A 16,192-nucleotide genomic window follows, 5' to 3' on the forward strand; every position below is an offset into this window, starting at 1 on the left:
TAAGATACTTCATGACAGCGCTTTAATGTAACTTAATAATTCTTTAAGAGGCAGATTTAATGAACCAGAAATCTACATAAAAAGGAAAATATATGGGATACTTTACTCTATCCCCATCTTATGGTTGCAAAAGGAACAGCCATTTTGAAAGATGAGATATCTAAAAAAAGCACTGACTAAATGAAAATGGTTGTATTGTTGTCTGTATCAAAGGCATTGACCGTATTACTGATTTACAGAATTAACAGATTAGATTTCCTCACAGAATTATGAAGCAAAATAATATAACCTGTTTAATTAAAATGGGACTCGATCCAATGTTTGGTATACTTTTTACTTAACCATGAAGTTGTACAAAACAAAGTGAGCAGCTTTCTTTTCCAAAAAGAATATATTTCTGCCTGAAGGATATCATGGTGTAGAAATTCCAAAAACTGTAAGACAAAGAACAAGTCTCTTTACAGTTAGGTATAATATATATATATATATATAGAGAGAGAGAGAGAGGGAGGGAGGGAGGGAGGGAGGGAGAGAGAGAGAGAGAGAGAGAGAGAGAGAGAGAGAGAAAGAAGGTTCCAGTTATATTCTTCTTGTATAACATTATGCATGTAAAGTTAAGATGACAGAACTGACATTTCTACTAAAAGTGAAAACTTAAAATAAATCAGTTTCATGCTTTTCATTTCCTTTATGATCACCAACATCAGTAGCTGTTTGGAAATATATCACGGCGGTCCCATCCAAGGAAAAATCAAAACTGGTCTGGCAAGATTATTTATCACTTTATTTTTTTTCTCCAACATATAAAATAGCATGAAAAATTAAGATGAGACGAATGCAGTCTATAAGAGCTTTATTACTACAAATGGTAATATCTGAAATATTTTTATATTTCATTTACAATTTTGTGCTTTAAAGGTCTGTCTGCCAGTACAAGATTACAAAAGCAAATATTTCCTTAACAGAAAGGTTATTTATTTGAAATGTGATTTAGGATCAGAAGTTTTAAAAAGTATAAACAGTACACAACTTGCACATTAAAAATATCCAAATAATAAAGATTTGGTTTTTAAAGGTTTGTAGGAATACATATTGACTACCAATTAAAATTATGTTTAAAGATCTCAAATAAGGCATCTTATATAATCATTACAAAAAGAAGAAATATTTTAAATAAATATTAAAACTATTTCAGTCACTGATGTTGACTTTACTAATTCATTTACTAAATTTCTTCAAAGACTACATTGAATTGAGATTTATTTCTAATGCAAAAAAGGGAAAGAAAGAAAATACAAAACACAAATATCTAAATTGCATCATGTATAAGACCCTGCGAATGTAGTGAATTTAAGAACTCTTCTTTCTGTTAGCCTCGACTCTTCTTTAAAATTATCTGGAAAGAAAAACATATAGAACCTTTAGATACAAAAGCTTAATATTTCATTTAAAATTAGTCATTTATTTAATATGAAATGCTTTAGATGATTTTCATTTCATCAAATGCCGTTTCATCTAAACAGTGTATTATTATAATGGTCACTGTAGTAAACCAGTAACCTTGTACCTACATAAATGAGACTTTTGTATCAGTTAAGATGTGTCTTTTCATTTCTTTAAATCAGCAATGCAAATACAGTTTAGGATTTATTGATACCTAGTAGAAAAATTTAGGATGTCTAGACTGAAGTAAATATTCCATTCCATATTCTTTTGAAAGAGGGAATGGTGTGGGGTCTTCTAAAGAGAATCATAACTATTGTGAACATTATTCTACTGCAAATATCCCACTGGAGAAGATAATGGCTGATTAGTTTCATATGTTCCTGGATGATATAGATTACCTGATCCAATCCATTCAATGTTCAAGTTTGATTTTGGCAGTGGAACTGCTTTGGTTGGCCTAAACTAAGATGACTTGCTTTGGGGGGAGGGGGTTGTTCATTTTCTTTAACCTTATGGCAGCTTTTTATACCGACTGGCTGAGTCAATTATTTTGGATGAACTAGGAGGAAGATGCTCCTTCCTGGTTTGATCTTAGCAGGCTTTGGCTTGGCTTAGCCATCATGGGATCCTGCATTTTGTTACCTTTGTTTATATTCTATACAAAGGTATCAAGTGAGGCCATCAGGGGCTTGTGATTGGGTGATCCTATAGAGCTTTATCCCTCCCATTTTTAAAGTAAGGCAGTGTTTGAATCCTGTTACTGGGAAAAACACAAAACTCGGTAAGACATATGGATTGGTTGCTCACAGATTTGGCTATTAGATAGGTATCTAACACTCTTTGGAGCCGCACTCCTTCTGAAAGAACAAGTAGAAAGCCTATGTATTCTTGGATTCATCTTCATCTTTTGAGGCCTAGATGGCATAGGTAATCATGTCTTTAACCAGCAATGTCACATCCAGTGTCCCTGAACGTTATGGACAGGGATGGCCTGGTCATGGTAGCCAATGCTATAGTTATCTTCCATTTAGATTACCACAAAGTTCTTTTTGTGGGAGTTAAAATATCCTTGTAATGAATATTCCTTTTACTGTATTAATGTAATTATATTTTAGCACATAAAATTACTGTAAAAATCTGTTACATTTAATACAATTTGTTGATCTGTGTTTTAGTAATGACACCCTAATTTGAACATACACATTCTAACATAAATTTATAATATAATTATACAACACTGATTATTTTTCTCACTATAATAAAGTTTTAACAAGTATCTTATTTATACAAGTATTATCTGAGTACTCCCTTAGAATTTAATACAATTGTATACAGTTTTAACATTATAGTATGCAAAGTAAGATTCAAGAAAGAATGTAAGTATGATTACCTTTGCCGAAGAGACAACATGTTCATATTTAATTATTTTACTCTTTTCTTCAATAGCCTTGGTCCTGGCTTCTTCTGCTAACCGAAACAGGAACAACAAGAAGTTCAAATGTACCTTTTAAAGAAAAATTCAATTTTTTTTCAAAAGATCTCAAATACATTACAGCATACTAGCCTATAAAATTATTTATGATACTAATTAAAATGTTCTCAAAATAAAATTTATCAATATATCTATGTTTAATTTTATATTTGCCTTACTTCTGAGACATTAACATTTCCAATTAAATGCAGAGATATAAATTTCTGATAATTTTTTAAAACAATGAAATAAATTCTGTTTCAAAAACATTTTTGGACATGGGAAGGCATGAAAGTAGAATCAATCTACATCTCTTTCCCCAGAATCATGTCATCTGGTAGCCACATGATCCAAAGAAAAGATGCATCTGCTTTAAAGAGTTGCAGACAAGTGGTATACTTATGCTCAAACATATTCTTAAGCATCTCTCTAAAATTAATGTGAAGTTTTATGCAACCCGAAAATACCTATTCTTTTCTCCCATTTTTTTAACCTTATAGTTAATGTTGATGCCTGGTAAGTCCCTGCAATTTTCTAGGCAAGATTTCAGAAGTGATTTCCCCTTGCCTGCTTCCTAGGGCTAAAAGAGATGGCCTGGGCCAAGATCCCTCAACTGCCTTCGTGTCTGAAGCAGACCTAGATCTCAGTCTTCCTATGCCCAATTAGCTCTTTCTCCCAATAATCTACCTTAAAAATGGGATTTAGATCAGGTGCAAATATAATAATAGAGGCAGAGCTTCTTATTGTTTTCTTTTCAGGATTTCTTTTTCAGGGATTAGTACAAAGCCAATTTGGAGTAGTGGCTGAGATACTGGCCTAGAAACCAGGACTAAGCATGTAAGCCAGCTGGTGACTTTTGGCTAGACACTCGCTCTCAGCTCAACCCACATGACAGCATTTTGTTGTGGGGAGAATAGCAAGTAGGAGTATTAGATAAGTTTGTTGCCTTCAGTAGAGGTAGGTAGGTAGGTAGGTAGGTAGGTAGATAGATAGATAGATAGATAGATAGATAGATAGATAGATAGATAGATAGATAGATAGATAGATAGAAATGGGATAACTTCATAGTCATAAAGAAGCATTTTCTTTCAAGTAAACCATGTACAACAGCATTTTACATAAGTTATCCATAATCCTGATCCAATAGAGCCAATCCAGTAGATACCCTCAGTCTTGCCCCAACCCTTAAAGGTTTTGTCATGAAGCCTGGATCCCTGATGGAATGGATGAGCCTGTTTCTTATGATAACACAGGACGAGCCTGTGTTAACTATGATGATTATTAGTGTTTTTGTTGTGGGATGTTATTCTTGGTTGTGTTATTTGTTATTTATAATTTTACTATGTTTTAATTTATAATTATAAATGTGTTGTGTAATTTAATTTGGGTTTTTAATTGTTAGCCATCCAAAGCCATAACTTAAGATAGACAGTCATAGAAATTTAATAAACTATCTCCTTTTCTTAGCCAGGTTTCAAAGAGACTGCTATGCATAACAATATTTTCATTTATATATACGCATCATATATTTATATCTCTACATATGAAATAGATATAGGTATAGAGGTAGAGATATGGAGGCATCCAATTTCAAATTTTCCAGAGTACTGAACTTTGGGAGGTATTAATTTAGCCAAGCAACACTAAGTGGATGCCACAAAGAAGACGGGGTCAACCTATTCTCCAAAGCATCCAAAGAACAAGAAGCAATGGATGGAAACTAATCAAGGACAGAACCAACCTAGAAATAAAGAGAAATTTCCTGACAGTTAGAAGAATTAATCAGTGGAACAGCCTGCCTTCAGAAGTTGTGGGTAATCCATCACTGGAAGTTTTTAAGAAGAGATTGGACAACTATTTGTCTGAGATAATGTAGGTCTCTTGCTTGAGCAGGGGGTTCAACTAGAAGACCTACAAGGTCCCTCCCAACTCTGATATTCTATTAAAAATATTTCTAAAGAGTGAAATCTATACATACAGGTAGTCCTTGACTTACAGCTGTTCATTTAGTGATCATTTGAAGTTACAATACCATTGAAAAAAGTTATCTGTTTTTCTTGCAGCATCCCCGTGGACACATGATCAAAATTTGAATGCTTGGCAACTGATCTGTATGATGGTTGCAGTGTCCCACAGTCATGTGATCATCTTTTAACTTCTGACAATCAATGGGGAAGCCAGATTCACTTAGTAACCATATTACTAATTTAACAATCACAATGATTCACTTAACTGTGAGAAGATTGTAAAGTGGGGCAAAACTCACTTAACTGAATAGCACGTAACTGATTAACTTGATTAGCAACCCAAATTTTGGGCTAAATTGTGGTCGCAAGTCCAGGATTACCTGTATACTGCACATAGTCCTGACTTTTAGAGAACAATTTTGATGCATTGTTACTGCAAAATCCAAACACCTGGCGAATTGCTGTTTAAAAACCAGATTCTTCAGATTGCAACCAATCAGAATGACTTCTATTTTGTCACCAAAGCTCTTCATCCTGATCTGTTTCACAAATCATAACCATGCCCAATATTGTGCAGTATTGAATCAGCAATAACATTTTATTTAAATAAAAGCACTGCAATCAATAGAATCTACTTATGAGAATATGTAAGATGTTCACACTATAAGTGAATTACCAGTAAGGATGTTATTTTTATATAAAAACCCTAATATTCTAAAGTTCTATATTTCTTACTATAACTTTAGTTGATATCTGGTATTAATCAATCTTATACTCCACATTGACTTATTGGAAGCCTGCACAAGCTTTTAACCTGTTTGCAACTATATATACATGTTCAAGATTTTTGGATTGCAGGTGATTTACAATTCTTAGAGTCACTTCAAGCAATGACTATGGTTTACATTTCTGTGGTCAGACATCAGATCTTTAGAGATGGCAATTAGTTGGATTATCCAAAGGTTGTGGAAGAGTGAGTGTTACTGTAATCACTAGAGCTGTGCAAAAAACAAGATAGATAGCACACGTCAGTGTCCATTCCTAAACATCAACACCAAAATAATTATGTCATAATGCAAACTTAACCCTTTCTCCTGTGTTGTGGTAATATCTCATAGGTTATATTATTCATGGCCCAGAAAAAAAAATTATAAAAATTTCATTCCGAAATATCAAAATATGTTTTCCCATGTAAACTGATTTGTCAACGGACCAGGAAAAAAAAAATCTTAAGTTTTGTGTTCAAAAGCAACAACTTGTAACAAACTTGATTTGCATTTTTTAAACTTAGACTTAAACTTAGAATAATTTTGTCATTTTGAATGTACACTAATTGGCATACATTAAAATGAAATTTCATGCATACAGCTCTCAAAGCGTCTCCACCTCTACATGAACTACATGAACATGACAATACATACATACATAGAAAATTATGCATATACCCACATATATTAGAGAAACAATATAGTCTAGTTTGGATGTATACATGTACACGAGGAGACAAACAACAGTCAAAGAAGCTTCTGACAATTTTTAAAGTGTTTAAACATTGGTGCAGAGGATCAGCTCTCCTTCAGTCCTCTGCCATTGTACATACATGACACAAGCAATCCCAGGTTAAGTACCGCTTACCAAGCTATCGCCGCTATAATGCAGAAAGATGATTTATAGAATTATGTTGTCATTACACGCCAAGCTTAAATAAAAGGAGCCACCCACAAGGAGGGTGGGGGGAATGGAATTTTTCACGTTTCAGGCAAGGCACTTTCATTAAATGAGTGGGTGGGAATGGCCGGAAGCAGTTTTCCAAGGGGCTTCCCTAAAAGCTACCGAGGGGACCTCTATGGGAAGCAAGGCACTGAACGGTCGCCTCCCAAATTCGTCCTATCCCTCTCGCTGTCGTCGCAGAGCAGGACACGGGGTGTGCAAAGGCGCTCCACAAGAGTAGGGGAGACAGCAGCCACTTCCCTCCTTTCTAGCTTCCCTCCCCATTCCCACTCACCAGTAAGTCGGTATTGCCGCCCAAACGCAGCTGGGGCTTGTGCTTCTTCACCAGGTTCTTCAGAGTGCTTCGTGGCACGGTGCGCTTCATGGCAGCGGTGCCGTAACCTTTCCTCGGGACTAATGTCGGAGTCAGCGAATTTCCGGAGAACGGCTCACCCCAAAAAACATTCCCCGAACGAATCGAACGCGCTTGCGCCGTAGAAGTTCAAATCTGCCGCCGTGCGCCATTACATCACAGGAGCGGCTGATGCATCAACCCGCCTACTTTCTCCTTGGAGCGATTGGTGGAAGGGAGTGCCATTCAGAGGGATTATTAAGAGGAGCTGCTGAATGAATGCGCCCTGCCGGTTACTTCATTAATATCCTGCGCGGCGTATCGTTGCTTCCCGCTTTCAACTGCATGCATAAATGAAGACGGTCTTTTTGTACAAACGGACTTATTTAAACTCAGTAGGGCTTCGACTGCCCGTGATTGTGTCTTAAAGGGATTTATTTTAAAAGTTGTAAATGTACGTGCAGATTTCTGCTTAGGGTTAAAGAGTTGTAAGGGGATCTTGCTCGTGAAGGATTAAGCCATGGTCTGAAAGGCTTCTAAGGAATGCCCTCAACTCTTGTGATCACAAATGGGACTTTCTTCCAACTGAACAACTTTGGCTTTGGGGGAGTCATCAAATGAAGATTCTTGTTTTTAACTTTTTAACGAATTTTATTAATGAAATATAATAAAGAGTGAATATATCAGTAATATATGAAAATAAACCAAAACATAGCATAAGAGAAGAAACATAAGATACATATGATACCAATGTAAAACTTATTCAACTCAAGCTTATTATTAAATCTAGACCACAAAAGAACAGATTGTTTCACCTTCCCATTTTTAGAATATGATATTTTAAAAATTAATCAACACATATCAATCCATTATAGTTGTGTCCTCACTTTCACAAACAGTTCTCATAGGCGGGCTCAAAATTGCAATTATTTACCTGGGAATCAATGGCTCAAGGGACACAGTGGTTCAGTGGTTAAGACACTGAGCTTGTCGATCAGAAAGGTTGGTAGTTCAGCGATTCGAATCCCTAGCGCTGCATAATGAAGTGAGCTCCCGTTACTTGTCCCAGCTTCTGCCAACCTAGCAGTTCAAAAGCATGTAAAAATGCAAGTAGAAAAATAGGGACCGCTTTGGTGGGAAGGTAGCAGCATTCCATGAGCCTTCAGCATTTAGTCATGTCAGCCACATGACCACATCTTCGGACAGCACTGGTTCTTTGGCTTTGTAATGGAGATGAGCACTGCCCCCTACAAGCTGGAAATGACTAGCACGAGGTGAACCTTTACCTGGGAATATTTATTCATTCATTCACTAAATTTTGCTATAGCCACCTAATTCCAAAGTAGAGCACAGAAGAGAGAAAGCTAGGTGAGAGAGGATTGAGTTTCCCAATGCTCTTCACAATCTCTCCACCATATATATGATCTGTCAGCTAGGTGAAATGTGTCTGGAGACAAATGTAGCACTCTTCGAGAATAGCACTATACATACTGTATGTACAAAATTAATTTGGGTGACAGAGCAAGAGCATCTCCATGATAGTGACCTGTTCCATGGGCAACCTGAAAAATGGCTAAGTCCTGCTTCTTGGGAACCTGCCTACAATTGCTCAACACCGTTTTACCGTAACCCCACCGTAAAGAAAGATTAATTCCAAAGACCAGGAAGAAGAACCAGCTACCATATTGAATAAGTCTCTCCAAAAGTTCTGAAGTACGGGTGTACATCTTGCAGGTGGCCTTCTCTTGGGCTTCCTAGGCCCAAACTTTAAGCAATAGCTTATATCATACTTATAAACAAATTGGATACTTATGTTAATTCATAAGGCACATGCTAGAGACTTTAAAACAACCTGATTCAGCTCATACAAGAAATCCAGCTGCAGTATATCCATAGATAGCTGTCCAGCTTCTCATTAAACACCTTTTATTAAACCCTAACATGCACTCTTGTGCTAAGAGCCTTGTCTTTTTGTCCTACAAAGGATCAAGCATCACTTTTCATATTAAAATTAAAATTGAAGGTGTTGTCTTAGCAGTGTTTCTATGTTTGTTTTCTATGTTTGTTTTCAATACCATCATTCCAGACACACTTCTATGTAAATTAAACCAAACAGTGGTACCTGAACACACTTGTAAGTGGATCATAAGCTTCCTAACAGACAGGAAGCAGTAGGTGAAGCTAGGCAGAATTACATCCGATACCTGTACAATCAGCACACACACCCCACCCAAGGCTGTGTGCTATCTCCACTTCTCTTCTCCCTATATATCAATGACTGCATCTCAAACGATCCATCTGTTAAAATACTGAAGTTTGCTGATGACACAACAGTGATTGGTCTCATTTGAGACAATGATGAATCTGCATACAGACAGGAGGTTATACAACTTGCCTCATGGTGTAACCGAGACAATCTGGAACTGAACACACTCAAAACCATAAATGGTGGTAGACTTTAGAAGAAACCCTCCAATACTACCACCTCTTACAATACTAGACAACACAGTATCAACAGTAGAGCCCTTCAAATTTCTAGGTTCTATCATATCACAAGACTTAAAATGGACACCTAACATCAAACACATTATCAAAAAAGCACAACAAAGAATGTTCTTTCTGCACCAACTCAGAAAGCTCAAACTGCCCAAGGACCTGCTGATACAGTTCTACAGAGACATTATTGAGTCTATCATCTGCACCTCTATAACTGTCTGGTTTGGTTCTGCAACCCAACAGGACAGACGCAGACTTCAGAGGATAATTAGGACTGCAGAAAAAACAATTACTACCCACCTGCCTTCAATCGAGGACCTGTATACTGCACAAGTCAAAAAGAGGGCTGTGAAAATATTTACAGACCCCTCACATCCCAGACACAAACTGTTTCAACTCCTTCCCTCAAAATGATGCTATAGAGCACTGCACACCAGAACAACTAGACACAAGAACAGTTTTTTCCAGAAAGCCATCACTCTGCTAAACAAATAATTCCCTCAACACTGTTCAACTATTTACAACATACGCACTACTATTACTGTTAATCTTCTCATCACTCCTTATCACCCATCCCCTCCCACTTGTGATTGTAGGACTGTAGCTTTGTTGCTTGTATCCTTACGATTCATATTGACTGTTTCCTAGTATGATTTGATTGTTGATTGTACCCTATGACTATCGTTAAGTGTTGTACGTTATGATTCTTGATTCTTAGCGAATGTATCTTTTCTTTATGTACACTGAGAGTATTTACAGCAAGACAAATTCCTTGTGTGTCCAATCACACTTGGCCAATAAAAGTATTCTATGCTATTAGTAGCATTTCTATATATTTTTTTTCCTAGATTTAATGTGTAACTATAAAAAACCTCTATAATCTTTCAGCTAGGATAGTCAAAGCTTATTATCTAATTCTGCAATGTGTATAATGATACATTGCAAGTTTATTGCCTCTGGATACTACATTACTAATGTAAATTAATGTTTACATATATAAAGTTCAGCATATTATAGAAAAATTAGCATTGAAAATGAAGCAAATATTTTGTATATGTGATATTCAAGTAAAAATTACTGGTGTTTATCCAAGCATTAGTAATTAGTACAAATTTTGAAACATGTTTTTCCAGCACTGTTCAAACAGAATAATCTAACAAATACCACTCCATAAAGTTATAGATGATCAGTTTGATTAATTAAGTTTCATAATTACATGATGAATGATTCTTTTCTATTGTTTCATACTGTGAAACCTAGCTTCCTAATAAACAATTATTGGCCATTTACAAGAAACCAAGCTGCACTAAGAAACCCCAATGCACAAAACGCAATGTTGCCAACTAATCAAGAACACAGCAACTTGAAGACCAATAAAAACAGACCTAGACTCCCAGCCAATCAGGATGAGGAAAAAACCATTCAAATAAAGCAGAAAGCCAGCACCAATTTTTTTTTGAAAAATGGCTGCCAAGCCTGATGCACACGATTAAAAAGAACCCAGTACACAAGCCTGAGGATGGCAGATGAGATTCTGCCGAAATGTCACTATAATAAAAGCACAAATATTAAGACATGGGAAAATACCCGAAGAAACCTAAATACCATACATATAAATACCCACGAAAACATAAGAAAACATTATATATATGTCCAAGAGGTGGTATGAGTTTTGTAAATGGAAATGATCTTGGAAATGATCAAAGATCTACACGTGGAACAAAAAGATCTGCTTGTAAGTTTCGATGTGGTTTCACTATTCACTCAAGTCCCGATAAAAGAAACTCTCAAAATCATCAAAAATAAATACCAACGACCCAAACACCTCATGGAACTAGCAGAACACTGCTTAACCAACACATATTTCATATACAAAGGACAAAGATACAAGCAAATTGAAGGAGCCCCTATGAGATCACCACTGTCACCCGTCATTGCAAACCTGTTCATGGAAGAATTCAAATCCAGAGCCCTAGCCAATGCCACCCACAAACCCAAACTCTGGTTAAGATACATCGATGACACATTTGTGATTTGGCCCCATGGAAAAGAAAACCTAAACAATTTCCTAATATACCTAAGCAGCACACATCCCAAAATCAAATTCACCATGGAAATGGAAACAAACAAACAACTACCATTCCTAGATGTACTAATCTACAAAAAAACAGATGGCACACTAGGACACACCATATACCAGAAGAAAACACACACCAACCGCTACCTCAATGCCCAATCCCACCAGCATCCAGCACAGATAAACTCCATGGCCAAAACACTAATTGTCAGAACCAAACGCCTGGCAGACAAGACACATATAAAGACTGAAATATGCACCCTAACTAAAGTACTGACAGCCAATGGCTTCCACAAAAGCAAAATCACTGGCTTGATCCACAAAAACACACTGAGACATAATGGAGATCTAGAAGATGAACAGACCTATGGAACTGCTGTCCTGCCCTACATAAGAGGTACTACAGACAAAATCAGTAAGATACTACACAGGCATCACATCAAGACTGCCTTCAAAACAGACAGAAAAATAGCAGCCATGAAACCCCAAAGATGAAATTGACCTGGAAAACCAAGGCATATACTAAGTCCCCTGTGTATCATGTCCTGCCACATACATTGGACAGACCAATAGAAGAATAAGTACCCGCCTGGATGAACACAAAAATGCAGTCAAAAAGCTGGAACACACTTCCTCACTAGTCCAACACATGGAAGCCACAGGTCATAGCATCAACTTCAATGGCACCAAAACCCTAGCCACTATAGAAAACCCCAGCCACAGAATTATCAGAGGAGCCTTAGAGATTGAAAAAAGACCTGGAAGCATGAATAGAAGAAATGACTCCACCAGACTGTCAATTATCTGGAAGCCTGCACTCTCAAACAAAAAATTCTCCACAAAAATCTCCCAAAAATCTCTTGGGGTGCCCCAAACAATATCTCAGCCAATAAAAAAAGACTGCAGAGAAATTGGTATTTCTGAATGGACCAGCACTAATGGCATCCAGAGCATGTGATATTGCCTCTAATTTGGGTAAATTAGTCTAGTTAAAAGTAAGAAAAATATTGCCAAGACTCACCCTAGTCCTTTTAAAAAATAAACATCTTATTATTTGAAAACATTGTTTCCTTGTAGGAATTTTCAGCTGCAAAGTATTCTGACACCTACTCTGTGGAAAATAGCCTTTGTAAGAATGGAAAAAAGAAACCTGTGTGTAAAATAATCTCTTCACAAGCCCTTGCTTAATTATGTGCCAAGAATCCTAAATTCAAACAAAACTTTTTCAGGTAAATCACCAAATGCCTGGCAGTCTACCTAAATGAAGTTAAGACAGCAATATATTTAACAGGAACTCTAACAAATGCACCTCAATTCAAGGAAGAGTCAATTAAAGCAACACTCATCACATTGATGAAATAGCAATTAGGAGTGAATTTTATGGATGGCAACTATCCTTGAAATCTTACCCTCTAAGCTAATTGAATAAACCAAGAATGATAGTAAAAAGTCAATTGTACTTCTAATTCCTTCCATCTCTGTGGCAGTTAACACTTCTGTATCTATATGGTTTTTACAATAAACCTTGCCATATTAAATCTAGAAGCTTTTTCATCTACTAGTGGAGCAAGAAGAAACAGTAAATTATTACCTTCCAACACAGTGGGATACTGGAGGCATAATGCAATTATGTTTTATGTTCTTCCTATTATTATCATGTTCTGAAGAGCTCTTGGAAGAACACATCTAAGAACTCTGCTATTTATTTCTGGGTTCTCTGCCTAAATTAAATCCAGATGGTTCAAACAAAATATGCTACATTTTGTGGAGGAAAGGCTATAAAAATGGTGGCTCATCAGTCAGTTTAATCTAAGCCTTGTGTGAGAAAGTGTGAGAATGTAATGTAATGGTTTAAATAATGTGTGAAGTTTGTATATTTCAGAGCTGAAAGAATGCAGAACTATCACAGAATATGTTGTAGTATATCCAATGTTTTCAGCTATTGTCATAAAAAGATTGCCTGCATTAATTCTAAACCTTCCTAGTATTTGTCACAATAAACTACACTTTTTTCAGTGTTAAGTAGTTCAAGACCTTGACAAAATGTTGGAAGAAGATGAACAATACATGGTTGATTCTGTTCTGCATGATAGACACCAAACAGCAATTTATGTTCTAACATGATGAAAGCAAGCTAGAAACCAAAAATACTACAGTAACATTCCAATAATTGCCATTAAAGTAGCCAAGTGCAGGCCAGTCTATACCAGCAGTTGTGACTCTCAATAGGAAAATAAGGATTTTAGTTTAGTTTAGTTTAGTTTAGTTTACTTTATTTACTTTATTGTCATTGCAACATAATCAAATACCATCTTCAGTGCACATCATGACCATGAAAATAAACACAAACACACATCCTTCACACTCCATACATTTAATTGAAAACCCCTGACACCACACCAACACTGCAATATACAGTAGAATTCAACAGAGCTACTGCCCTGGGATAGAAGCTGTTTTTCAGCCTATTTGTGCTTGTTTTTATTATCCTGTACCATCTGCCAGATGGTAATATTTCCAAAAAAGGATGCCCAGGATGACATGAATCTTTGAGAATGTTTTGAACTTTCTTAAGGCAGCGGGAGCTATAAAGCTCTTCCAAAGAGGGGAGAGGGCAACCAATGATCTTCTGGGCAATAACGTTAACCCTCTGGAGTGCTGTCCTATCTGCCACTGTGCAATTGGCAGATCATATAGAGCAGGGGTGGGATTCTACCAGTTCGCACCTATTTGCTAGAACCGGTTGTTAACATTCTAAGCAGTTTGGAGAACCGGTTGTTAGAAGAAATTACTGGCCTAATCCTGTAAGGAAGGCAGGAAGGAAACATTTTGGTGTTGCTTACAGAAACTGCCTCTCCATTAACCCTTATTACATTCTTGGCAGGACTAAACTTCCTGTATCAGGAACTTCTCTGGAGTTTTTTTTCCCCCTCCTTTGCTGGTACTTTGTTTGCATTGAGTGACCATTCAAAGTTACAATGGCACTGAAAAAAGGGACTTATGACCATTTTTCACACTTACGACTGTTGCAGCATCCCCACAGTCATGAGAGGCCAGGCGAGGAGACACGTGCCTCGATGTGAGTGATATTAAGTTGGCCACGCCCAGCCAACAACATGACCACCAAGCCATGCCCACCACCTAAGCCACGCCCACAGAACTGGTTGTTAAAAATTTGAATCCCACCCCTGATATAGAGGTGCAGTAAGTTAAGATAATCTCTAAGATGCAGCGGTAGAAGGGCACCAGTAGTTTTTCATTCAATTGTTGTTTTCTGAGAAGTCTCAGGTAGTATAATCTCTCCTGGGCCCTTTTGACCAGTGCTGCAGTGTGAGCACCCCAGGTCATGTCCTCTTTTATGGCAACACCCAGAAACTTAAAGCTGGCCACTTGCTCCACTCGGTCTCCATTGATAAGCAAGGGCTGGATGTCTGATCTGTTCTTTCTATAATCCACTATCAACTCCTTGGTCTTATTGGTGTTGATGACCAAGTTATTGTCTCCAAACTACGAAAGCAACCAGTCCACCTCATCTCATATCATCATAGCAGATGATAGTAATTGTGCATTTCCATTTGCAAGGTTATTTATTTTATTTACAGATTATGATAAACTATCAGAAATTTTACTTTAAATTTTTGGGTTGGGTATTGAACAGAATATCTTACATTGCTTATTCCAAGAGATCAAAATCAAGATAAGGTCACATTTATCTGAAATATTCTACCTAAATCAATGCACTGAAATATATAGAGCAAATACCCCTAAAGTGGTATTTTTGATGGCTTTATCTATAAAATAATTTGGGACTTAGGTAATGCTTTCTTCATGTACTTCACATTTTAATTTCCTTAAGATACAAGTTTAATAAGATGGGAAGTAGTGTTGAAAGAGAATATTTTGTCAAGTGCAGGTCATAATGATTTTATGGGATTAAAAAAAACCCATATATTTCAATCCTTGTTCAATAAAATGTCTATTATGTGTTACCAGAAGTATCTTATACATATATACATATACTGTATGTATACATATATATACATACATGTATGTGTGTGTGTAAAATGCACATACATATACATATGTATGTATGTATCCATGTCAATCCTTTTTATTAGTTTACAATATAAAATACAAAAGCAAATAATAGGAAAAATAAAGGAAGGAAAAGGAAAAAGAAAAATGTAGAGAAGAGAAAAAGAAAGAAAGGCATTGACTTCTGACTCCCATTGGTGCAGTAGATTAAAAAGTGACATCAAACCTCAACTTTTTACTTTTACATAATAGTATAAACTGCCATTTATATAACAACAGATCTACCTAATCAATAAAATCCAAAACTGAAGTTTTAATTTTTTTCCACCTCAAGCATAAAGTCCAGAAGCGGTTTCCAAGTATCAAAGCAGTCAATTTATCCATCTCTGCTAACTCCTTCAGTTTTTGCAACCATTCATCCATTTTGAGGATTGAAGTACCTTCCATTTTTGTGCATCTTGCTGCCATCAACATATAGTATATACATTAAAGTTCCATTTTTTTCCAAGTCTTTTTCCATTAAACCCAAAATAAAAGTTGCTGGTTTTATCTTTATATTGCTTTAAGAATCTTTTGTATTAGAATATGAATCCTATTCCAATATTAAGTGTTACCAGAAATATCAAAGAAATAGTTTA

At 36.3% G+C, this 16,192-nt stretch overlaps 1 protein-coding gene across 1 annotated transcript; it reads right to left on the reverse strand.

Moving 5' to 3' along the window:
- Positions 1-764: 764 nt before the first annotated feature.
- Positions 765-7,137, reverse strand: CENPW (centromere protein W). Its single transcript, XM_026705415.2, has 3 exons — positions 6,890-7,137; positions 2,837-2,950; positions 765-1,396 (listed from the first exon to the last, which is right to left on the reverse strand). The coding sequence occupies exons 1-3, from the start codon at positions 6,977-6,979 to the stop codon at positions 1,370-1,372; spliced, it is 231 nt and encodes a 76-aa protein (XP_026561200.1). The 5' UTR covers positions 6,980-7,137; the 3' UTR covers positions 765-1,369.
- Positions 7,138-16,192: the final 9,055 nt, after the last annotated feature.

This window comes from Pseudonaja textilis, chromosome 1, assembly GCF_049901715.1.
Source record: "Pseudonaja textilis isolate UNSWEBS1 chromosome 1, rPseTex1.2, whole genome shotgun sequence".
Taxonomy (NCBI): domain Eukaryota; kingdom Metazoa; phylum Chordata; class Lepidosauria; order Squamata; family Elapidae; genus Pseudonaja; species Pseudonaja textilis.